The sequence below is a fragment of the Apaloderma vittatum genome, unplaced genomic scaffold (assembly GCF_000703405.1).
Source record: "Apaloderma vittatum isolate BGI_N311 unplaced genomic scaffold, ASM70340v1 scaffold1801, whole genome shotgun sequence".
Taxonomy (NCBI): Eukaryota; Metazoa; Chordata; class Aves; order Trogoniformes; family Trogonidae; genus Apaloderma; species Apaloderma vittatum.
The window spans coordinates 41,815-68,612 of NW_009699366.1; the positions used below are offsets into that span (position 1 = coordinate 41,815).

Below are 26,798 nucleotides of genomic sequence, written 5' to 3' on the forward strand. Positions count from 1 at the left end.
CCGCCCCCGCACTTCGGGCGGGCTGCACGGCCCCCCCCGCCATGCGATAACGTGTGCGGGCAGTTACAAGCGTTTGCAAAACTTGCAGCTTGGTGATAAACCGTTCGTCAAGCCAATCTCCCGAGAGAGGATGGACTCAGGAGGGGCATCCTTTGGGTGGGATTGACTCTACGTGGGTCATATTCAAAGCAGGATTTACGGAGGGGATGATGTTAGGCAGCGATGTCAGGCGGGGAGGAGGCTGGACAGCATCTGCCCAAGGTGCTCCAGGTGCCGGGGGGTGAAGGTCAAGAGCGACCCCCAAGGTGCCCTCACTGATCGGCAACAGCGAGCAGGAGCCGGGGAGCGCCCAGCTCCAGCCCTGCCGGTCCCGAACGTCACGGCAAAGGGACAGAGGCCTCGTCAGTGCTGGGCAGGAGGGAAACAGCCAGCTCATCCGAGCTCGCGTGGTGCCGGAATGATTTCTGCACGGCCGAGGAAGCAGGAAGGAGCGCGGAGCAAGTGGCAGGAGTTCAAACGGGAACCGACGAGATGCTACGTGCATCTCTGCGAGAGAGAGCTGCGATTTTATCACGAGAAAATAACCAGGAATTTGGCTGCTAATTGGGGCCGTATCCTACAAACCCTACTTTTCCCGACAAACGACTCCACAAATAGTCCCTCTGCTTTCAATAGGGTTATTTGCGGTAGGAGGGACCACCCAACACGAGAGGATCAGGCCCTCCACTCCCTCGCTCCGCAGCTCACTTAAACCTTCCACAGCCAAATCCGAGCGCAAAATTCCCCACGAACGGCAAAGGCTTCTCCTCGCTGCTACTGGAAAAGCCCTGGATTAGCAGTTCTGTGGAAAGGTCTCGGGTGCTATTAATATGATGCTCTCCCTGACTTCCGCCTCCAAAATGGGGATTTGTGATTTGTTTCTCAAGCTGTTTCTTTCCACTTGAGCCCCAGCACAGTAAACTAACTGAAAACTTCTGCATCAAGGAGAAGGTCTCTTTGAAAGTTTGACTTGGCTTTGCTTTCAAAGAGTTGTCTGTATATTTTAGAATATGTAGAATTTGCCTTTGATTTAAACCTCTCTCTTAACAATAGACAAGAGACGATTTCTCTACTGAGCGATTTAAACAAAAACAAACATATTTTGGTTACTTGGGCCTTGCTCTCAAAATGATTTTTTTTTTTCCTTTTTTTTTTGCCAGAGAAAAATCAAACCCCACAAACTGTTACGCTTCTGGCCAAAAAACCTTACATTCACAAACACAGATAGTCTAAATTATTTTTCTCTTGAACAATATCGTACGTAGAGGAAGAAAAGGCACCTCCCTCAGCCCCCAGACACCCATAAAACACAAAACCTCCTCATGTAAGCAATTACAAACACACTTTTCCCCTTCAAAATCTCCCTTCAATGAACATTTTCAGCCTCGGTACCTGTCCACATACAGGGACATGATTTTGGGTTGATGTTTTCTCCTCCCTGGCATGAAGTCCCGTGTCCCCAGAGGGTTAAACAGACACACCTCGTCCTGCGGGAAGGCAGCTGAAAGCGGCTGCTTGGGTGGGGAGCGGGGCTGCAGCCGCTCCGAAGGGGATGAGGGCACTTAGAGAGCTTCTGGAGACATGAGAGGGAAGATACCGGGGAGGCATTTCCATCTTAGGTTAAGGATTTTAGCAGCAAGCGAAATAACGCCGTTGGAGTGAAAACAGTGGAAAATAACTCACCCAGCGACGGCCAGAATTTTTTCCCTTATAGTGAGAACACATTTCCCCCCCAGTAACACGAACAGCAGTAACGTCAGGCCGTGATAAAATTGTCAAACACGTCAGCATGACTCAAGAAGCACCGATCAAAGGAATTTCTGGAGGCTCAGGCTGCGGGGAGATGCGTGGGTGAATGCAGAGCCGAACCTGTCTCACGGGGCAGAGCCAGAGCGGCTCAGCAGCATCGCGACCCTCAGCATCGTGGGGGCAAAGCTGCGGCTCTCAACCAGTCGCAGAGCAGGACTGGATACTGCGCGACGCACACTGCCCCGAGTCACCACAAGCTTTGGGGCAGATGGAGGAGATCTTTGCAGGCAGCCTCCGGGCTGTTTTTGCTAGAGCTGCCGCTCTTGTATCTGAATTAAAAATACTGACCCATGCGAAGATGCACAGAGGTTTCAATTCAGGCATTTAGGCACTCAGGACCAGACCAGATGCCCAAGTGCCATCAGATTCAAACTCAACGTGGTTGTAGAGCAGGGCTAGAGGCACTGTATCCCTTCTATGTTCACTGTCGCACCACTTTAACAATACATGATATTCAGTGTCATTTAGTCAAAGCTGTGTAAAGCCCTCCATGTACTTTCTTTCATTCACTGCAGACCAAAACTGAGTTTCTTACTAAGTTAAGACAAACTCCCTGAGCTAAGTTTCAATCCGTTATAAGCTTGTCTGCACAGCATTTCCGTCCATCAGCTGAGCTGAAGCTTAAACCAGCTCGACTTTGAACACCTCTAAATAAACGCTTCTTCTCTATAGTGGAAAGTCTGAATATGCTTTTTATCCTCCCAGGAAACTGGTGATGAGAAATTTAAACACACTTCGGTCTGTAAGAGCCTGTATCACAAACACGCTTTAGGCTGGTCGCTGTACGGCGATTCAGGCTATCCTGCTAGCAGCTCTAATCACTACTGATGGGCTAAACTTCAAATCAAAGTTAGTGGGTCTCAGATAAACCACAGCAACAGTCACTTGAATGGCCACAGCTCATGGTAAATGTGAGATACTACAATTCTGTAACAGAGGATTAAGTTAAGACTCACTGCCTTGTGCTTGCCACATGCTCTATTAATGCACTCTCCTACCAAAGTCTAACTAAGCCTGCAATTAAGTCAGGATAACCTGACTAGTCTCTGAATTTATTCAAAAGAGAGCTTCGAAAACTTCTAACCGGGCTGGTAAAAAATAGATATATCATGGAGATATTGCACAGGATAATTATCTATTGGCAAAAATAGCATATGTTATTTAGAAATTTAGAAGCTGATAAAAGGGGAAATGTGATGCACTGCTTTCTGCCTCTTGCTACTGCTTTGTTTTGTGACTTTGGGCATTTAATTTCATTTTCCTGGCTACATTTTGCTTGCTATAATATGGATATTTTAATACTTTGTATTAGCCAAGTGACAAAGGTCAGTAGCACAGTTTGGAAAACACTACGAAATCCTTTGCTGGAAGATATTGTAAAGTTACTAAGATTAAAGACAAAAACCATCAGACATTTTTTATAAGCTCTTCAAGAAGTTAAGACACAGAAAAGGTGGAAGTCAGACAGAGTAAAGAGAACTCGGCTTAAAATAAACTTTTATACGCAATCCTGGTATCTGGAATTAAAAAGAGGAGTACAAAGCCAGCCTGGATGATCGCTTTAGTTGTCTTCATCTGCTTCAGAAAGCAAGAGCCAGAATCCCTTTAAACTGAACGCCCCTCTAGCGCATCTGCGGAGCAGACCGGTGAGAGCAGAAGCTGGCCCGGCTCAGGACCAGGCGCCGTGCTCCAGCTCCACTGCGGCTGGAACGGTTTCCTCCACGGGCAAGCAGCCTGTCCTCAAACAGCTCCAAACCAGCCCGGCCCACCTACGTGGGCCAGGCCAAACGAGGAACTGGTTGGGTTTGGACTACCCTTAAACCCAGTTTCCTATCTAATTTTGGAATCTAATACAACGGCTCCTAATTAGGCTCTGGTGGTACTTAGATCCTCCCCTGCGCTCCTTTTCACCCATAAAAACACCAACAACACGGGGTGGCTTTCAGAAGGAATCAAAATGAAAACAAAAACAAACAAAAATTCCCTTTAGAGGGAGATATTTGAGAGAGGAAGAGGGAAGAAAGGGGGAAGAGAGGTGCCTTTTTCCCACTGCCAGGATTCCTCTGCGGCTCCTCCGGCCATGCCAGCATCCACATCACAGCTCCCGGGGACTTCCTCTGAGGACCTTCTGTGAGACGCTTCTTCCAATGAGCCATTTCATCTCAGGCTTATATTGCAGAGATTTTGGGTCAGCAGCCCTCCTGGTGTTTTTGAGGCACTTGCTGCCCTTCCTATTTGGTAAACCAGCCACCTTTGCAGAAGGTCTCATTTTCAGTGCTCAGCCCCTGGCCCAGATGGCAGCCTTTGCAATCTGCACCCCGGAGGCTGTCTAATCAGTTCACGCTGCTCCTCGGAGAGGTTCCTATTCTATGTCTTCCCTTTCTCCAGGCTGACAGATCATACACATCTCGAGGTCTACTCGCCACGCTGCAGCAATGACTCCCACTTTATGGCAAGCAGTCTCCTCCAGTGGCCCACAGATATCTGCAATGTATTCATAAAGCCCTCAACACTTCTCAAGAACTTCTTCATATATCCTTTTATAATGTTAGCTTTGACTTCTTTTGTTTTTAAGTTTATTTTCTAAAAATCTTTTAGCTGCTCTGGAATGATCTGTTTCGATCTTAATGAATTTTTTTGGCTGGGATTTCTCCTTCTTTGGGAGACGGTTTTATTTTTGTTTTCAATGGCACCAATACACATAACTAGTTGGCTACACTTAACAGGAATGACCTGCAGATGTTCGAACCTATTTCTGTACAGAGGGGCACAGATCATATGATCCCATGAGGTCCTTGTCAGTCCTATATGACTACGACACTACAGACCTACAAGAAATAGAAGAATTGATTTAGAGGGTCCTCTGGGGTTATTTCCACCTACTAAGTATAAGTAGATTCACAGAGCTCTATCAACAGCTATTAAATACAACGATACAGACAGAAATCTCCAGCTTTGGGAATTCCTACATCTTGGGAATATGTACAGCCTGGTTTTGCATGCCAGGGGAACTGCGTGACCACTTTTGGCTGTGCTGAGAAGGTCCTGGGTGGGCCCTTGGTCTAACCTGGTGGAGCTGAGAGGCTCCACTCAGCTTTTTCAATGATGATGCTGACTAACACTGCTTGCCTCTTATTACCAGTTATAACGAGCAGCTTTGTGCTTTCTTTCATGGTGGCCCCAGGAGGTGAAAAACCACAGAACTACCTCAGTACCCTCCTTCACACATCATCCCAGCTTCTGCCTCATGCTCACTACCACCCAGCTCCAGCGAGGCTGCAGCCACTGCTAGCACCTTGCTGGCTCCACTTGCTTCCTCAATTCCCTCCCGTGTTCTGTTGCAGCCAGTTGCACTGTATTTAAGAGCGTAAACTCGTAGAGGACAGGGATGACCTCTCTTTTATTTCTCCTCCTTCTCTTTAATTGCATGGTCAGTAGCACAGTGGGATCGGACTTCCAGACCTAACCGCAACACAAGCAACATTAGTGGTCGCTGCCTATCGCGTGGTCAGCGGGGATCCCAGCAAAGGCCCATTAGCTATTCACAAATAGAGGCATTACTTTGATCACTGAACTGCATCGCCTGCAGCAGCCAAACCTGGGTGCTCCAGCTGAAGTCAAAACCTCAGGCGAAGCCTTGTCAAGGGGCTTGGCGAAGGGACTGCCCTCCTGCTTCCCGTGCTCAGCTTTCAACACAACACAGAACATCATTTCAGCACAGAATTAAATATGGCAAGCTGTGTTTTTACAGGTATCTATCACCTAAACATGATGTGCCTTATAGATTTGGTTCTGTACCTGTGTTGCGACTCTGTTTTCCAAGCAAATTCATTGTGCAGACTAAATATATAAACTAAACCGCGGTGGACATACCTTTAGCCGCCAGCTTCATAATATTCTGCCCATTCTAGACAGTGCTTGTTTAGTAGAAAAGGGCGTAAAAAAGCACTGATGCCTATGGATCAGACAGTGATAGCTTAGTTAACCATTAAAAATAATGAGTGGAAACCACACATGTGGCATCACTAGAGCTTATGTAGGGACTTTTCATCCCAGCTAAATGAAAGAGGCTTTGTGGGTACCACTCCTAATGCAAGCACACACCACCTTCCACTTCTCACCACCACAGAAACATCACGCTGAGGCAGACAGATCGACGTGAGATGCCCTATCCCTCCATTTCGCTTTTAGAACTGATCCTTGGCTTAAATCCCCCAGGCTGTTTTCCTCTGCTGGTGCTCCCCTTCTCTCAGCACGGTTGCTCGTCTTTCTCACAAAAGCCCATGGAGGCTTTCTTCAGCTGCCTACGCTCAGCATTTCTATATTACAAAATAACATATTATGGCAAACATTCATGGCTACCACTGAATAAAGGTCAAGAGAGCCATTAGAGAGGCCTTTAGGAAAAACGACTGGGAAGCTTGGAGATGACGTGACCCAGAGAAAACCAAAGATAGAGCACACTGCCTCCTCTCCTCCACAGGCACCTTTCAAGCACCCCAAAACACCCTGCATCGAGTGTATGATACCTCTTTTGCCAGAACCAAATTTCTTCGTGCAACGAGAGCACTGCCCGGTCCCAGTAATCCCAGGGTTTAACACAGTTCCGACTTTCTATTCGCAAATCTGCCTGTGAAATAATTATGAACGTGGAGAGCCAAGAGGCTGCTCTGGATGGGTGTCTGCTACCCAAGGAGGCCACATCCTGAGCTCTGTGTTGCAGGCTTTGCTTTTTTTTTGACAGAGCAAATGCTAACTACACCTGGAGGGAAAAGCCTCTTGTGACTAGAGCTGAGTTTCTTAAAATGAAAGTTTAAGCCACATACGAAAACCAGGGGAGAATACATATCCTGTTGTCCTATTCCTGTATCTCCATCTAGGGTAATGGGTAAGGAATTAAACTCATTTTGCTAGAAAAAAATGGGAGAGACTTTACAATTGGGCAAATACAAAAGCAGAAAAATTCCAAAAAGGAACTGCAAAAGCCCGCAAAGCCAGTGAAAAACGCTTTCTCAGCGCTTTTTTTCCAGGTGGGCTGGAAAAGTAGTCCCACTAGTAATTCAACCAAAAGTAACTCCTTTTCAGCAGATACCATAGGAGTTTGGCTGATTAGAGAACTTCCACTATTTGATAAAATCCACAGCAAACTGAAATGACCAAAATATTTTGGCCCTGTACCCCTCATAGCCTCCTTGCAAGTCAAACTGGTTCCATGTCCTGCAATGCCCAGTGCCCTGCGGCTTCTGCCGTCTCCCTGAGACCCACCACAGCAACCTCCCTTCTACCCACCTCCTTGTTGTATCTGTCACCGCCGCAGGAACCCCCTTGAACCTCAGAAATCAAAACTGGTGCTCCAATCTGGCAGACAAAGTTATAGTGAGTTCAAATGAGTGGAAACTAGACAAATTCAGACTAGTAATAAGACCCACATTTCCAAAGCGAGCTTAATTAGCGTCTGTAACCAAAGGCTGTGGTGGATTTTGCTTCCCTGGAAATTTTTAAATGAAGACCAACTGAGTTTTCTTGGTTGCTGTTTGTTTTTTGGTTTCTGTTGTTTTTTTTTTCTCAAAGGTTATCCTCAAGTTCAAATGAGACTTAATTTGGGGAAATCTTATAGCTGGGCTCACAGCTAAAGATCACATGAGCATCACTGTATTAATAATCTATGAATCTGTATATATGTGGAAACCTCCTTACATCAAATTATTCCTCCATGAGCTTTACAGACAAAGCTTGACCATTGCTAAAGGTCCTCACTCTCCACAAAAACTCCCTGGACACAGAAGCACCATCGAGCACCATGTGGGTGCAGGGGCAGGTTCCTCGTGCACTGGCCGCACACCGCTCTCGTGGACACAGGGAGCCTCTCCCAAGCTCAGGAATCATAGAATCATAGAATGGCCTAGGCTGGAAGGGACCTTAGAGATCATCTAGTCCAACCTCCCTGCCATGGGCAGGGACGCCACCTTCTGCATCTCCTGCTTTGATCCCTTCCCTAATTCTTTTTTGAGTCAGTCTGAAAGCAAATATTAAGAAATTCCCAGATTAGCATCTCCAAATACCCTCTCTCTATGCATATGAAATAGTTCCTTCTCTCTTAGCAACGTCCTTTAAGAGCCACCTGATGGTGCGCACCTTCATTTTATCTCGCTCATCTTCCCCTCCTTCAATCCCTGTTGTTGTTTTCTTTTGTACAACTACAGAAAGCCTGAACTGCTTGCATGGCTCTTACCTTCCCTCTTCACCATCAATCAGCTCAGTTATCACCATTATCACTGAAATAAATGGTCTTTTAAATCTGACAGCCAAGCTGGAATGACACTAGAACCTTTTCTGCTAAAACATCCATCAAGGGGAGAGGAGATTTGGACATCTGTAAAATGGGGCCAACAACCATTACTAAACCATTTCAAAAAGCTCTTCTGAAGCTCTGCTAGGCTCTAACACTCCACTCTGGACCAAATTCTGCAGGGTCAGAAATGGGAGGATTTCACTGCAAGTCAAGGCAGCTCCAGCTATTTCTACTAGCAGCGGTTTTTGCCTCTTGAATTGTATTTTTTAGTGTTAATATGTGCAGAATTTAGCCTTTTAAACAATACAACGGGAGGGTATAAGATACTTTCCTACCTATCTTGTACCAAACAGAGTCACAGTCTGAGGAGGACCAAACTCTGCCACATTCCATGGGACCATTTCGTAAATTCAGCTTGCACAATTAATCGAACCAAACTCAGTGCAACAAAGATATAAGGGCAAAATAAGCGATCCTGCCCCTCTGTATATACCAGAGAGCTTCATGTATGGAGCTGGATTCCCTCTCCGTACCAGGACACATGTGGTCCTGCATCAGCCACCACTGCTGGCTCCACCAGCGGTAGAAAATCAACGTTGATTCCACCAAGGCAATGGAGAAACCATCCTGCGCCTTTACACAAGGATGAAACAAATTGCTCGGCCCCACAGCCTTCCTGTAAGGAGCTTTCTGACTTTATTGGGAGCACACGTCGAGATAACGGCTCAGGATCTGGCCCTTTGAAAGTCTGGAATCGAGCGCCCAGTTGCCCCATTAACAATTAGCATTCTGTTTACAAAACCCAGCAGAGTCAGTAAGAATAATCATTACAAAACATGCTCAGACTGTGATTCCGGTTTAAGTTAATATAATTTTAATGAGTTCTTCAGAAAAGGCCTGGCACTTATGGAAAATTTCCTTAATTAATATCAGACCCTAAATTAGTAATAAAAAAAAAGTGCCCTGAATATCATTTGGTCTCAAGCTGGAACTAAAGTATGTTTTGGCATCATTACTAACTGTTAGCAGCAAGTTCTGGAAACAGATGCAAATCTTGATATGTGTCCTAAATATAAAACACATTGCAAAAAAAAGCTCAGATAAAAATATATCTATACATCCACATATATTTGAGTGTGCTATTTCCTGCCTGTATCAGCAACAAATTTATTTCATTTAAAAACATTCCACTTGTTTCTTTCTGGTACTTTTTAAAATCCCATATTTCAGGAATAAAACTCTTTTCCTCTGCCTTCATTTTTCCTGTTTATTTCCTCTCCCGACAGCCGTTTTAAGTAAATGAAAAGGGCTTAAAAACACACATTATAATATTCAAACGTCTGAAAATCAGCCCGCTTGTTTTACCACCTAAATATAGGTATAGGTGCCTAACCTGAGGCCACCCACACTACAAAAATTTGGCCTTCGTCCTTGAGGTAGGCATCAGGCAACGCATCTTCTGGACAATTACTCCAATGAGAGATTCTACCCAGCAGAGAGGCTGCTACTGAAACCCCACAGATGAGTGCCAAGGTGCTGAGATTCCCAGGTGGCACCAAGTGGGCAGGAGACTAAAAATGGAAAACTTGCGGTGAACAAAGTAAATAGAACCACTGAAAAATAATGAAGGGAAAAAAAAAAAGGACAAGTTACAAGTTTAGGGAGGGGAGCAAAATGAGCGGGTTGTTTCTGAAGACCTGAGCTCTCCCAAGTTCTTTACTTTGCCTTAACTCAGTGTCACCTCGCGGGGGAAAGCTTTGAAAATCAGCGAGGAGAAATGGGGACAGAGACAACCTTGAGTCTTTCAGCTTCCATTAAAAAAAAAAAAGGAAAAAAAAAGAAGACAGAGTGAAATTGTTATAGTCACCAAGAAAAACATCAGAGCGCAGTGAGCGCACCAGAAACAGAGCTGGCTTCTTGGGTTTTCCAAGAGCCTGAGACAATATTGCTGAAGCGTGAACCGCTCATTCATTTCAGAGCTGCTAACAACACCAAGGCTGCTGCTGGCAAAAGCCATGGTATTAACCATTTCTCTGCTGCCCAGTGCATGGAAAGAGAAGAATTGCATTTTGGAGACAGCACTAATGCCTTCTCTTGTTCAGGGTGCCATCCTGAAACACACTTATTACCCACAAAATTTAATGAAGTTAGCGAAATGTCTTCTTACAAAGATCATGAGTGTACATGAAATTAAGTCAAACTCCAAGGTAATTCACATTCAGGGTTAGAAATCCAAGATGACAACCAGCACAGGACCTCAAGAAAAACCAGCCCATCACTGTGAGCCACTTCCTCATTAACATATGAACACTAAATCCAAAGGTTTAGCTGAAGCTGCTTCTATTACACGCGGCTTCTTGTTACAAGATTTGTGGGCTTACAAGAATGAAAATTAAATTGTGCAAAGCAACAGTATTGTCACAGATTAGGGCATGGCTGGCATTCACAGGGTTGCATTTATACTTGGCAGCCCTCAGTGAGATGGGAGAACAGGAATGGTTCTGAAATTCAGCAACTAATGAAGGTCCCGGATGGTCCAAAACGATGTGGTGATATCTACAGAGCGAGACGAATTAATGGGGAAGTCTGGCCACACTCAAACTAGCAAACAGCCAGCAAGGGTCTGGCTCTAGATTGAGCCAGGACGGTCTCAGCACAGCTGTAATATTAAACCCTTTTAGCTTCCACAACAGGGTGGCTGCCTTTGAGCTGCCCAGGGGAACAAGTTCAGGACTCTGCTCATTTCCAAACCATGGCTGGGACCTGTTTGCAACTAAACCTGCTCAAAACCAACCTTGCTGACAATTTAACGGTACCGATATTTAACAGCCCAGGCCCTACCACTGTGTAATTTATTGGTAAAGCTACTACTTTCTGGCCATTTTAGTTCAGAGGGATGGGTCTGCAAGCTTCTTTTGTTTAGAGGCAGAGCTCAGCACGTCCCTCATCTATCTCAGCACGTCCCTGTTCAACAACACAGTAAATATAAAGACAGTAAAATCCACCCTGCACACTGCAGGGACTCCAGTGTGTGCGATGGGAGAGTCTGGCCATGGTGGCATGAGGCCAGCATCCCCAACTGACAACTATCTGCAAAGGGTGTGAGTCCGGGGCTGGAAAACGTACGTTTGGTGATTTGTCCTGCTGTTTAGATTCAGTTTTTATTTTCTCTTTTGTCACATGGGCATTTGTCAAACACAGTTGCATAGGGCAGCCTTTTCCTCAACCAGCACTGAACATGTTCTTGTTACACTTGCAGGGCAGGACCTCCAGCAGCCCAAGACACTGACCCCACAAGCCTCTCTCCAAGGTGAAGCAAAAACCAAGAGACTAACATGTTCAAGCAGCAGAGTGAGGAGGTCCAGGAAAAGTGCAAGGGAAGAAGATGTGTCCCCACCTCCCTTCCCAGCATTCTCAACAAAATTAAATTCAAGCTGAAATCTGGCAATTACAGAGCAGGCAGAGGTCAGGGCGAGGCAGACCACGGCAGGGTTAAACCAGGACTGAACCGTAAGAGGGCTGTGATATGGGTATGTTTATGGGACAGCTAAATTTTCTCTTAAATCACCTCACTAAAGGCAGACTATCAGATCAGACATGCCTGTACCTGAACTACTCACCCAGGCTTGCTTTAAAGCCCGTAGAGACAAACAGCCTCTTCCAAGGCTCTGCCAAGGACCAGTACAGCTCATCTGCAGACTGGTCGAGTCCTGCAAATGCCAGTTTGTCCCCACTGACTCAAAAGGGAGCTGAGGATGACATCTACAGCCCTACCTCCTTCCCCTGCTGAAGGGCAGCCCTCTTGTGACTGCAGGAACAACCCGACCTGTACTCCCTGCTCTGAACCTTGCATGCGCGGAGGACTGGCTGGATCAGCCCCAAAGCTTTATGTAAAATGGCCGTGATGTGTATTTATATGAATCATATACAATAATTACATAATAGACACTCATGCTCCCCATCCCACATGCACTTTGGATATGCATAGGACACCAAGAGTGAGTGCATTCAGTATGAATCATGCAATAAGACTACACCCTCAGGGAAAACTCTCTCCAAAATGACCATGTTCATATATTCCCATGGTTTCCACTACGATATTATTTAATTAAGAATATTAATCTGCTAGGCCACCAACTTTCACCGTCTTCTGAGGAAGTCTCGCCAGACAGGTATTTTAATAAAATAAGGGGAATCCTGCTCTTTCTATGACTGAGTTGGTGCAAAAAGCTAAGTCAGTTGCATCGCCTCCTGAGCTTATTTTTTATTTTTTCTTGATATGAACGAGACTTATGTACCAAGGAGATCATTGGTTCAAAAGTTGCATGAGTGATGCCAGGTAATCTCTTTTTTTCTCGCTTTCCTTTTCAGCTCTTGCCACTGAATACTGTGTGACATCATTATTAGTTGTACGACACTGCAAATACAGCACTGATCCCCACTGGGAGAATAAAAGACGAATACTTGAAGCTTGAAAGCCATGGGCCCTCATTTGCACGTGCCTGCAGCATGCATGCAAACCTTTCAGTTGTGCAAAGAAATCAGTCTAGACACTGACAGGACCAGTTCAGCTGCATTACACCAGCCTGCCGGAGTAACTCCTCGGGGTTGCAGCCTGTTGCCCTTTTCCCCTCTCCCATATGACAGAGAATCATATGAACTGGGGAGTTTTGGGCTCCCCAGCTCAAGAAAGAGAGGGATCTAGCACAGAGAGTCCAAGGGAGAGCTACAAGGGTGATCAAGGCACTCGAACATCTCTGCTGGGAAGAGAGACTGAGAGACCTGGGGCTGTTCAGCCTTGACAGGAGACAGCTGAGAGGGGACTTTATTGACGTATAGAAATATCTGAGGGGTGGGGGTTAAGGGGAAGGGGACAACCTCTTCTCTGTGGTGACCAGTAATAGGACAAGAAATAATGGGTTTAAGTTAGAACATAGGAAGTTCCACCTCAATGTGAGGAAAAACTTCTTCACTGTGAGGGTGCCGGAGCCCTGGCACAGGCTGCCCAGGGACGGTGTCGAGTCTCCTGCTCTGGAGACTTTCAAACCCGCGTGGACACGTTCCTGTGTGGCTGCCCTGGGGGATCTTGCTCTGGCAGGGGGGTTGGACTGGATGGTCTCTGGAGGTCCCTTCCAAGCCTGAACATTCTATGATTCTATGAACTGCTATGGCAGTCCTCCATCACCTCCTGTCCTATAGCCCCAAACCTCTTCTGCTGGTCACCTTAACCCAGGATTGAAACATGGGCGTCCTCATCACCAACAGAAGTACCCACTGGGGAGGAACACATCATTTTGGCCACGGGATGGGTGTGTTTCTGGACACAGGAGTACCATTAAAAATAGCTGTTGAGGGCTGCCACTGACAATACTACCAGCAACCACCCTTTTGAAGGACACATGGCTTTATTAGATGGTATATTCTCAACATCTAGGCGAGCACAACTTCAGCAGTTGTCCAGGCACAGCCATGGAGGCCTGTGGAAAAGTCTGGGTGATGTGAAATCGTGGCAGGTAGGAAGCCCTGTGCCCGGAGGTGTGACATCCAAAGCCTAAGGGGCAAGTTTTACAAATTTTTCCTCCTGCATGATGTTAAGCAACAGGCAGTAAATATGGCATTCGTTAATATTACCTTGTATACTTTTAACAACCTTGATAATCAGATTTCTGCCACTGTATCGGAGAGTAAAGTTTGGTTTTATTTAAGGCCTTGTAAAACTCTAATTTCTCCCTCATGCACTGGAGGTGCCTGAAGCTTTCTAGCATATTTAGTGTTTCTTAGCAGTCATTTTGTTCCCCTCCATCAAAGCTCTGCTCTCCTCTGAAAGATGCATCAACTATCTGAGCGGAGATTTGTGTTTCTTCATGTGTGAGGGATAAACTGGTTGCTGTAAGGGGCAGTTTTAGAGTCATAGAATCATAGACTGGCCTAGGCTGGAAGGGACCTTAGAGATCATTTAATCCAACCTTCCTGTCATGGGCAGGGACGCCTCTCAACTAAATCAGGCAACACATGGGGACTTCAAACTTGCATTTCTCTCTCTACTTTATCCACAAAAGGGTTGGATCCTGCCATCCCTCCCTGTGGCATTGCCAGCCAGAAACCCTTAAGAGGAACCGCAGGGTTTGCAGCTGGGGCTGCAACGTGTCTCCCTGCAGCCTGAGCATCCTCCTCCCAGGGACGCCGCTCTGAATTTCTGAGCGTCAGCAAACAGCGCAGACAACCTCTGGCACTTGTGGGAGATCAAAGTCTCCTTTTTCAATCTTGAGTCTAACTGGAAGCAAGATTCTCCATGCTGGGAAAAGGTAAGAGCATTGCGGAGGAGTCGGTCGAGCCCCCAAAAGATGAAGGGCGAGAAGCGCGAAGGCAACGGACTGTGGAGCACAGCAGAAAAGTTCAGTCTGCGGCCACGTGAGGTACACAGCCAGGTTTTTTAGTCATTCTGCCTGTGCCCACATGCCAGGCGCTCACGTCTGAATACACACGGACAAGTAAAGGCTCCAGGGCAAGTATGCGGTGGTACAGCTGCTGAGGTCCCAGCCGAGCCAATCCTGGAGGTATTGCTGGGGGCACAATTGCAAAAATAACCCAACACAGACCATCAGGAGGCTCTGACTCAAAGGGAACCTGTTTCAGGCCAAACAAAGCATTTCCTCAGCATCAAGCTGGTGGGGTGCTTTGAACCGAGTCAGCGCGTTGCACGGAGAGCCCGCAGGAACCTGCTCCACCACCCTCCAACTCTCGGCCCACATGGAGATATTTGGCATCTCTGGGAAGGCAGAGCGCGCTAGGACCACAGAGGTTTCTGCAGCTGTTTGTTTGAGAAACAAAGCTTCCCTCCTCCAAGATGAAAGAAATCAAGGAGTCTACGCTAATCAAGTCCTACACGCTTGCTGGCTGAAATTCAGCTTGTCAGTGATGCAGCTCAGTGGAGTGATCAACATTTCCAGCGCTACAAGCTCGGTGGAAAGGGAAAACACAACAGCAAGAAATTCACCTGGCTGCGAGTCAAACAGGTGTATGGCAGCAGCATCCAAGATTATAATAATATCTTGCAAACATGCAAAAAATAGGTGTAATAAGACTGATTCTTTGGTTTTCATTAATGAATCATAAAGGCTTTCTTTACATTACACATGCTTTTTTGGCATACGCTGCTAATATTTCCACACTTGCAAGGTTGGAATTTTAGTACTGAGCCTCCCTCCCCTGAGGTTCCTCATTTTTGGCAAGATATACAAGGTGACTGTGTGCCATGACAGGCTCTCTCTGACTTTGGGGCAATCAGATTACTTCATACAGATGGTTTTATCACTGAGACCATTGGAGATGAACTGCATGGTATGTAAATGAACATTTGTTTGATTTTGAAAAAAAGTCTCAGTTCCTTACTGCTGTCTTGTCTATGTTCCTAAATGTATTTCCTCTCTCCTTGCATCATTCCAAAGCACAATTTGTCCAACCCTTACCATAAAGTGACTCAGCTAGTTTCTGATAGGCATCTTAAGTACACATTAACTAAGGAAACACGCTTTCTTGAGCTACTAGATTGAAATGCAGAATTAACCTTAGCCTTAACTATTAAAGAAATAAAAGCATCTATCCGTCAGGATGCCTGACATCACACACATCACAAAAGCAAAGCACCAAAAAATAGAGAGCATCACAATTACTTTAAAACATGCAAGTAAACATCCTCTTGAGGTGGGAAAAAAAAAACAAAGAGGGAATTTGTTCATTGAATCAGGTTCGCAATTTAAAAATAGTCTGATCTGAAATGGACCTAGAGACATTCAAATCATACATGCTCAGAGCAACACAGCACCCTTCCACTTTGAAAATAAAAGGGACTTTGACCCCCACCACCCGTGCAGTAACCCTGTCATCGCCAGCTGAGCTCTGCTCTTCTGGTTAAGGTTTGTCTGAGGCCGCGGAGGCAGCTTCTGCCAGTCCCACTCCTATCTGCATCATCGTCTTAGGCAAAACACGGTCTTTACCTGAGAGCCGTCTGGGCACATCGGTGATGGCTGGAAGTCCTGTGCCTCGAGTGGAGGACAGGGGAGTTGTGGAGTGAATGGACGGTGAAGTCATCTGGCTCAGGTAGGACGGGTAAGACTGGTCATAGGACCACGGTGGGGATGACTGCGCCTGCCTGGGGTCTAGATAATTACAAAAAAAAAAAAAAGATTTTTTTTTTAAAGTATGAAAAATTTTAAGGCAGTAACAACCTAACTGAAAGAGGTGGAATTATACACACAACAGTGCTATAAAGAAGGAGAACGTAATAAACACAACCCGCTCCTTTAGGACTCAACCCCTCCAAGCCTCGCTCTCTGTTTTTCCCTCCCCATCACGGAGCAGTGAGCAGAGTTTTAAAAGATCCAGCAACTGTGCTGCAAATTCCTGGTGTCTCTTGTCCAGGTCTAACGCTGTGTTATATCATGATTTGCTAGTCCTCAAGGACTCAGACAGATAAGCAGACAGCAAGTATGAGACCAGTCTGAGCTTAGAGAGTGAACTTCAGAGGTGGGGAGGCTCCAGAGTCAGAACTTGGCACGTCTGTCAAGCTGTTATCCAGTTCAAACACCACCCAGTAGTGTTTTCAGTGCTGAAAATAATGTCCAAGAAGGAAAATGTCATTAATCTTACCAGCATCCATCCAGAAATGTCACATTTGGATGCTGCCCAACTACCTACAGTCACCTCAATTACGACAATATGAAACCGAATGGTTTGGGATAACTACTGGAAGCTAATGATGCCTTTTGATGTACTTGCTACAGATCGCTACAAAGGAAATGATTTTAAGGATAAATATAGGTTATTTTTTGCTGAAGCACTGGTGGACTGCACTCAGTGAGAGAAGGAAATCTAGTTTTACTCACTGGTGTTTGGATTTATAAACCATTTGGTGTCAGTTAACATCTGGTGAAAAAGGTATCACTGAATGCCTCATAGACTTTTTACTTTTATCTCTTTACATGGAGAAAACCAAAGCACTTTCAATCCCAAAGTTCGTTTGGGGCACTGCACAATAAACAGAAAACTACCTCTGAACACATAGAAATCGTAGCACATCCCTCCAAATCCTCCCCAATATTTTCACTGAAGCACATCAGGTCCACACGATTTGGAGAACCTGCTATATCAGAGCACTGCACTAAGGTCTTACTGCGTAGGCAGCAATGTGATAGCCACATGGCATAAATAAAGGCACTTTTTCAGGAAATTCAACTGTTTTCCTTTTTTTTTAAACTCCTTTCCCTGCTCCTACACAGAACAAAACCTTGCAGTTTCAGCTATTCCTTGTTTATTTCTTGTGTTCAAACGTGATTTGTTTGAAGAGATGTCTGGAAAGCAGATACTTCCTTGAAGCAAAATAACTATACAGATATATAAAAACCTCCCAACTTTGCAATTTAATTTTAGGAGGATTTTCCTGGAGTTTGCCATTTATATTAGAGCTGAGTAATACAAATGGTTAATGTAAACTCCTCAGAAATCCAAAGGGCACTTGATCATTAAATGTAATGAACTTTGTTTTAACAATTTCAAGGCTAGGGTTGTATAGATTGGCACAGGTTCAAATCTGACTGACAGCCTGTTGTTATATCTGATATTGACATATTTCTCTGCCTCATTCCACTCCTAAAATTCACCATGCAGTCAATGGCAAATGATCTTCAACTGGGAACGGAAAGCCTAGACTTGCTGGGAAAACAATCTTAAAATTAATGATGTGTCAGGAGCACAATCTCAAATCCAAGCTCCTTCAAACTCAAGAACTTTTCAATCTCCGCTTCTGAATCCAAAACAGAGTCCCTTAAAATTCTGGGTTTAGGTCAGCTGCAATGCTGGCAGTTAAGGAGTGAAAAAAAAAAAAAAAAGAAAAAATATGGCAGAGGATGTTTTTGCAGGATGTTAAAAACTTCAGGAAAATTGCTGCCTTCTGGAAGTTCATGTCACTTCTGGTAGTGCAATCCTCACGGCATGAGAAGATCTTGAGCGTCTCTAAACTTGGTTTTACACCCAACATCCTTAATGCAACAACTGTGATTGCCCATGTGGACACAACAAGGGCGGATGGCATGAAGTGGTCTTTCAAAGGCTCATGTGGTCTTTCAAAACAGTATTTCATGCTGCACTGTCAGAGGCAGAATATGGGGCTAGATGGACCATCAGTTCACACAAAAATGTATCACATTCTTTATGATATCTAGCTTTAATTTATACACAACTTCTGTAGCTCGTTCCAATCTCAGATCTGCAATAGCACATTTAGGTTGTAGAGAGATATATAAGATTTCAGCTCTCCAAGAGTCAACTTCTGTGAGATTTTGAACTGCGAAGTATTTTAAAGAAAGGGAAAAAAAAGGATGGACTATTAGTGAAGACACTGTGCTGTGACTTAACTGCCTCTGGCCCTGAAAGTAGATCTCCTATAGGACTTGGGTAACTTACCAACCCTCTGTTTGATGCAATTTCTACCTAAATTTAAGGACAGTAATGATATATTGCATATTTAGTTGGTCATTTCTTTAAGCTGCAGGCACTCTCTGAATACCTCACTCACAAAAGGAGGTGCTTATCTTGGCTAGAAGCTTTCAACCCAGATATTCAGGTGCAGACTTCAGCCCCTCTGAAACTAGAGCACAAGCAACTTAGCTTCAGGGAAATGAGGTCACGTCCTTATATGAACAGGAAATAATAAAAAGGAAAATCCTCAACCAAATCGAACATCGGGTGATGCATCAGAGCTCAGTGACTGAGGAGAAGGTCACAATACCCCAGGCTGGAGCGTTACTGCAATTCCTCCACGCCAAGGCAAGGCTGAGGTCATGGTCAAGGCAGGGTGGGGAATTTTGCCCTGGGGTTGACTGGCTTCAAGAGCTACCTTTGGCCCGTTAGGAAACCGCAAAATGAAGAGACAAGTTTCACCACATCCTGGAGTAAATGCTCTAAAACCAACCTGTGCTGACTGATAGTGGACAAGGTTTGCATGGACATGAGAAGAGAGAGAGCAGCGAAATGCCCTTGCCTTGCCAAGTCAAAGGTGACCTGCTACCCACAGGGCAAACGTCGCTGCTCGGTTGTGCTGTCCCATCCCCCAAGTAAAATGTCCAAAGCTGCCCCATCTAGTCCCTGAAGGCACACATGCAGCTGGGTCTCACATGGCGCTCTTTGGTCCCACCAGAAGGTTTTCCTTGTAAAGCTGCTGGAGCACTGACTGGATGCTGAGACACAACCAGCCCATCTATTCTGGTCCTACAGGCCACCAAGCCAAACCTCCTGGGGGGAAGGAGGGTGCTGGGGGGCACCAGGGGGAGGTACCAGCTGCCAAAACAGCACTTCCATGGCAGATCCACACAGATGCTTCTGAGGGAAACGCAACAATGTCCTCAGGAAGATCACGTCCTCCTCCTGGATCACCATGGAAGGGGTGGAGCAACTACGTACCAGTGGTGAAGAAGCTATGTGTGGATTTGTGAGGTTTTATTCGCCCTCCTACACCAAAAGATGAGCTCCCCCGTTCGCTCTGGCTGGCGGGTTCCCATGTGTCTGCTGGGTCCCAGAGGGGCAGAGGCTTTGCGCCGTCACCCGAAGCACCATGTGCTCTGCAGGCACAGCGCATCTTACCAATCACAAAAAGCCTGGAACAGATGACAAACTCTAGACCTCTGAGGCAGAATAAATGTGTATTCCTCCCCTCCAAAACAAGGGAAAATGCTAATACAAAAACACCACAAACACCTCAGGAGAAGGACCCTCATCTTCCGGTATGGCACCCATGGGGAAGGACTAGCAGAGCATTCAACTACAGCAAAGGAGGCAGAGTGCCACTTTTAGTTGGCATTTGCACTTGATAATTTTGGAGTAATTGCTAAGAGCAGTCCTCCTTTTGTAAACAGTTCTGTTATGCCTGTGTGGGTGTGAAGAAAAGTGCGGCTTTCAGCATATTCGTTCACAATAGGGCACATCGCGCGTATGCTAAGAAAGCCAGGGCACGGTTAGGCTGAAACAAATCAGCTGGGTGAGGTCTAAACTAGTGCAAAAACAGTCTCGTCCTGTTTGCACTTCCAGGCAAGCCTTGCTGAAGAAGGAAATACTGAGTATTGCGAATTATTTTGCATCTAGGTTTTACTGTCATATTTATAATCAGTGGGACATATGCATGGCTCTTGATTCAGGTGGTCTGTGATTCACTGCGTCAATGGACAAGGGACATGGGTGCTTAAAGGATAATAAGTGGTTTTAAAAATCAGTCTAAGATTGGACGCACTGCATAAAGTCAAAAAAAAAAAGAAAGAATAAAAAAACCCCAGTGATCAGGTCTCCTGCTGATGGCACTGGCTCTCCAGCAACGTGACTTCTCTTCCTTCAATGGAAATGCTTTGAAGTGTCAACGGAGAGAAGAAAAAACCCACAAATAGCCCTGAAGAATGAGTTTTTCCACTGCTTTGACCTTGGATAATTAAGCACGCAGATTTACTATAGGTAAAACAAAATCGATTTCCCATTTCCCAAGCTGAGTTACATGATCAAAACACGATCACGGCCTTGCAGCTCCAACGTCACACGCATGCATGCACTTTGCAAAACCACTCTGCTTAAAATCCAGCCATCAGCTCTAGCAGTGGCTGCTGCTGACTGTATTAGTGCTACTGCCAATACTAAAAAACAAGCTGTCTGGAGTTATCTTTGGTAAACACTTAGAGCAAATATCCTCACTTCTGATCTTAACGAAGCCAAGATGACTTTCTGCATGAGTAACCCAACTATTGTTGTAACACCACTCCCCCCAAGCAAAACAACGACAACAAAAATGAAACCTCCTTGTCTTCTTTGACTACTTCTTAGGCATTTTTAAAAGCCCAGGGCTTGATCTGGATTGCCCAGTTCAATCAATGAAGTCAAATCCAATGGAGTTACACCCCAATGTACAGAAGAGTAATTGAGACCAGATTTTGGCCTGAAGAACCTCAAAAACCATTTCTCCTCCCACTCCCCCAAGAGTCACATTTCTAAAAGAAAAAAAACATAAACTGAACAAGTCATGCCAGTAGGGTAACAAAATTGTAACGGGGGCGGAGGGGGGATGGAAATAAAGTTAAAAGAATACTTTAATACAGGGACAGAAGCTTTACCAAATGGAGGTTCACAATGGCAACTCGCCAGTCGCCTGAAGGATGGAATCAATCTGCATAAAATACAGCAGACTGCAGCCACCCTCGTGTTCATGGCAGCAGAAATCCCGATTCCACCACCTCGTCTGCTGAGTCTCATAGCTGTTACTCCACGCTTCAGTGAGATGAAGGCACAATTCACCCTATCAGCCTATTATTCGGGTTATTTCTAAATTATCTGTTCTATGTAACCATGTGCTTTGTCTGATGCGCTCTTGGATTGCCGTGCACCAGCTCCAAATTGGTGTGTGCTTCAGAGCGCTGCTGATCCCAGGTAAAACGCAGCCAACCCCTGGCAGGGCACTTGCATAGCGTTGGTCTAATCACAGCTGCAGAGTTTCTGTTTCAAACCTGTCCTGCAGCTGATGGGATCAGAGAAGAGACACTGGTCTCTGAGGCAGATGCTTCACAGTTCATATCCAACACCGTGATGAGTGTGGCTTTCTGCTTTCTCCCCGGCTTTGCAAAAGGGCAGTGTCCAGCCCGATGCCAGCGAGCTCAGCCTCATCCTCCATCTGAGAGTCAAAGATGCTTTCCACCTGTGGTTTTGCCAGCAGACCCAGTTTACACTGTCCCTGAATCCAGTCCCTGCCAGCTCATGGAGGTAGGCCCCCTCTTTAACTTCCAGGCAAGTCAGATTTGAAGCCTTTAAATCTGCTTCCTACGACCCTAAAAATCATAAGAAACTGAAGAATAATGTTGCAGAAGTGCATGGGTGGAGGGGGACGGGAGAGAAGAGGAAAAGAAAAAGAAAGAAAAAAAAAGATTTCACAGGACCTGCTTTTGAGTGCTGTTATTTCAGTGATGAAAGTCACAGGTTGCCTATAGATCAGACGGTGCCACAGCGGTGATGGAGCATGAAACCTCACTTAACTCCCACTTCACAGTCCCCACGGCCCGGCCACCGAGGTCCCTGCGCCAACCACCTCCCTGCCATTACACCCGTGGGTTTTCCTGGCCGATAGAAACTAATCCTTGCTGGTTGTGTTTTAGAAAAACAACACTTTTCCTCCTTTCCTACGCAAACAGTGATGCAGCAGCTCAGTGTCTGAACGGGAATGTAATTGGATACGTGAGCGAGTTGTGCGAGTGCCGTTAGGGGAAAAAAAGAAAAAAGCAAATATACCAGTATCCAAATGTGAACAGACAGGATTCCTGATTTACGGGCAGCAAGCAGGGTTCAAATTGAATCTGCATTGCCTCAGCAAAGGCATCTGCTTATTGGACGATTTGTTTTTTAATGACCCTTCGATGTTGCTTTTGCAGAATCCTAGTTAAAATGCCATGTTGAATAAGGGCAACTCTGTGCCTTGTACAGAGTCAGCCCGGTCCTGTGGTAGGTTTAGGACTTTGCAGTGATTTGTAAAACCTGTACTCTGATACTCTAGGAAAATAAACACAACCTAGACAGAGAAAAGAAATATAACAGCAAACCCCGAAGTGCTGAGTTCTTTCAGGCTCAGGGGGGGAGGCAGCCAGGCTTTAAATATTATTTCTGTTTAATCATGCAATAGCTATGTAAGACCTCATGTGGAACGAAATAAAAACAATTTATGTGCTTACTAGCAATAATGTGGATTTTGTCATAGGAAACCAGTACTTACTGTTAAACTTACTAGGAATTAATTATTTTCCCTAAATTACTAGGTAAAAAGATTAAGAAATAAAGGTTATTTCTAAAGGAATGCCTGGCAAATTCCAATAAAGGTAATGAAAAATTCCTTGGTTTTCAGACCAAGGGACTACTCTCCTTGTAATACATACTCGAGCCACAGCAGCCCAGTGACCACGCTAAGAAGTCAGTGGATAAATCCCACTGAATATCTCTCACCACAACAAGGAAACTGGTGAAGGTGGATGGCCCAAACAGCTCACACTCCCTACTACCACACCAAACAGGCAGGCATTTAGCAATTTCCCATGGCCACCTAACAGAGGATCAAAGAGGTGCCTCATCTGCAGCATCACCTGTGTCTCGTTGGCACGATCTGGGTGGCAACGAGCATCCGTTCATCCCAGAAGACCTCAGAGGGACCATCCGCAAAAAAGCATCCCAGCACTTTGGTGGAACATCAAAGCAGGTGGAGCTTTGCAGATTACAATCAACATCCTGCAGAGCCCCAAAAAGTCTTGTGGGGAAGCCAAGGCTATTCACAAGGCTCGCACCGATGTAACGTGCTCACTAATCGCCTCCTTAAACGCGAGGGCAACCAGAAAGTTAACAAGTAAGCCTTTGAGGGCTGGGTTAGACTTTTCTACATTGAGGATGAGACAAGGGTGGTAAATACGGCAAATACTGCATCAGACCACTTATTCACTGCAAACTTTAATAAGCAGCTGAGTCTTCACTATTTTGAGGGAGGTGAGAGCAATTTGGGATTCCAAAGTAAAGCACAATAATCCACAATAGATGGGAATGTCAGCCTGCCCTCCTCGGCTCAGCTCACTACCCTCTGCCCTACCAGCACCTCATCTTCCCTCTTTCGACGAAGTCTCAGCTGGTACTTGGAACCACTGACACAAATTTGCAGAGAAGACAGCGAATGTCACACAGCTTTGTTTCCAGTCAGGCTTATATAAAGCTCATCTGAAGTTTTCACATCCCGGATCTGTAAATGCTGCTGATTCATAACAAGGCAGAGAAGTGCTCTATTAATCAAACCCAGGAGAACATTTTCTACAGGAGGCATTTATGTGAATGAGAGCAGCATATGAGGTTACACTTAGCTTGGAAGAAAATTACAAGGGGATCTCAGTTCTCCTGCTTCAGGGCATAAGCTGATCACCAGATGGGGTCAGGAAGAATTTTACCCTCCTTCGTTCCTAGATATAATGTTGCACAATAGGTAAACTATGGAGGCACAAGGAAGAAGGGAAAAAAGCTGACTATAACCCTGGATTTTCCCCGTTTCCTCAGGAACTATGTCCCCGAACACCACCAGACAGAAGACAGTAGGTTAGAAAAAATATGGCTTTGGTCCAGCAACTCTTACTCGGAAAATTATACACATGAGAGCCCTGACTTTACATGTCTAAGGAACAAAACACTAAACCTGGCCAAAAAACTTGCTCTGGGAAGCTGGTGGGCAGCAGGTACTGTGCAATGGGTACTATCGACATATTTAATACATTATAAACATTTCACACGAGTTAAAGCTAGACTTCTGGATCTGGGAGAACTTTGCCACAGCTCATGGGAATAATTTTTTCATTTCAATTACCTGAGTGCTTTGGGTTCAAATTAACCGACTTCTCTTTCTTACTGCAAATTAATAAACCAGTTGAACTTAAAAAAAGAAGAACAAGAAAGAAGAAGAAAGCCACAACACTTTGTTAAAACCGCTAAGTTTCAGCTGGTATCATGTCAAAACCACTTGAAACATGAAACCAGAAATCTTCCTAGGTTGACTCAAAGACTACGTCTATACTAGGAGTCCTTTACCAGTAAAGGAATTCTGGTACATAAGATTGCCAAAGGACTCCTGATGTAGATGCAACTACAGCAGCAAAACTGAGTTTTAAATCAGTCTAGCTAATGGAGTCAAGAGTTTTGCTGACAGACTTGCATCTAGGCGAAGCTCTCCAACAGTTCTAGTCAATGAATTGGTCAGGGACAACGCTTCTTCACACCCTGGATAGACATAAACATGTCAGCACAAATTTGGAGTGTAGAGAAGGCCAAAATTAGGTAGAGGTTGTTTGGAAACTCTTGAAAAATTCAAACAGCTCTGAACTTAGAAAAATGACAAAATGGGTTTATTTTGTGGGCTTCACAGTTTTGTTGCAAACGTCTGGCGTAGCTGCAGTTAAACGTCTTACTCCAGCCTTCTAATCGGTGACACATGGTACTTTATGATTCCTCTCAGCACAAGGAAATCTGTCTCTCAGCGTGCAATCATAAATGTTGCATACAACCCGCATGAGCAACCTTTGGAGATTTCTCCATAACCCAGTTCGTTTATTGTAACAGTGGTCAGTGCTGGTGCTGGAAGGAAACCGCCACGTGAGAAGATTGTATTCTTATTCCGACAGAAAGACCATTAAACGCTGGCTGCTTCCCTCAACACGAGTGCAAAATAAAAAGGCTGAATTAAAACAGTCATTCTGTTATACGCTAATACGTACTACTGCACATCCAGAGGAGAAGGCAGAGCAATGTGGCAGCTAGAATTTCACCAGATTCCTACTCACTTCTCCCGCATTGTCTATTCTGGATTATTTTGGATTTATGGCAAAAATATATTTTTAAAAAAATAAAAATACAAAGACATTTTCAGCTTCAAACGCTATAGAAAAATCCACTTCCCGCCTAGCTTGGCTTGGAACACACCACTCACTCTGTAACAGCCTCTTATACTGCAGTTGAGACACAAATATCCATAAGCAATTACTACCGTTGCCTGTGCAAGCCAAACCTATGGTTCTGTCTCTTACCTGTAATCTGACTCTGTCCTTGTGGATTAAAAGGACTTGGTGCAGAGTTCAGAGAGGGCCGTGGGCTCTGGGTCGGGACCCCTACTCTCATACTGGGATGAGGAATGCGCCCTAAATCACTGAGGCGTTCAGAGAACAAACTAGGTTTAGAGTCATCAAGCTTCTGTCTGTGCCCTGGAAACAGCAAATCATAAAATAAAAGCGTTAATAACAAGACTTAGTAATTTAACACACACCCCAAAAAAACCCAAAATGGACTCTAAGGACCTGTTATTAGATTTAACAGACTTACAGGTATCTCAGCTACCCCAAAAAACACAGCGACATCGGTGCGGGAATTTGTGTTTTGGTTGGTTGTGCTGGTGAAATCCTTACTGAGCACAACTGTGCCCATATGGATGTGTAACACTGCAATTTGGATGAAAATAAGCACTTACAAGGACACCCACACAAGTTCTTCTTTGTCTTTTTTTTTTCTTTTTTTCTGCTTTAACTACCCTAGGTAGTTAACTACTCTAGGTAGTTAAAGAGGCAAACTTTCTCTTCCAAAAGCAAGCCTCATATGTAAGTACAAGTTATCAAGTGGGACAATTATTTTATGCCTGGTTTATATATGTTGTGATTTTTTTTGGTAGGAAAATGCAAGGATTTTTTTTTTTTCCTTCTTTAACTCTGTCATCAGCTTTTATTCCTCCGGAAGATTTTCCAAAATGCAAATAGTCGCTGTCATTTGAGAAGAGTAGGATTGTACGGAAAACTTTCAGTGCTGCTGGCCCAGACTGGTTCCTACACTCCCTTGCATGGTCAGCTTTCCTCAGTGCTCCTACTTCTCTCCCCAAAACCAGGCTTGCTGCCCTCGTACCACATTGGGAACACCCATTTATGGGCTCTTGGTTGTCAAAATGTAAAGTGGAAAAATGGAAAAAGCAATAGGATGCCCCAAGTTGTACTGTTCATAATGTCACTGAGATGTCTCAAGAGTAAAGGCTTCCCTAATTGTTGTATTTTTGCTCCCAGGTTTTCCAAAGTAGGTACAGGAT

The 26,798-nt window shown here is 45.0% G+C and overlaps 1 protein-coding gene across 1 annotated transcript in view; it reads right to left on the reverse strand.

The window, feature by feature from the left end:
* RUNX2 (runt-related transcription factor 2) overlaps window positions 1-25,932 on the reverse strand; it is a gene marked incomplete at its 5' end in the record, with an annotated part of 35,348 nt that extends 9,416 nt beyond the window's left edge. The window contains 2 exons of the mRNA XM_009878318.1: window positions 16,138-16,299; window positions 25,759-25,932. Of these exons, the coding sequence (XP_009876620.1) occupies window positions 16,138-16,299; window positions 25,759-25,932 (336 nt within the window). The remainder of the gene's footprint in view (window positions 1-16,137; window positions 16,300-25,758) is intronic.
* Window positions 25,933-26,798: the final 866 nt, after the last annotated feature.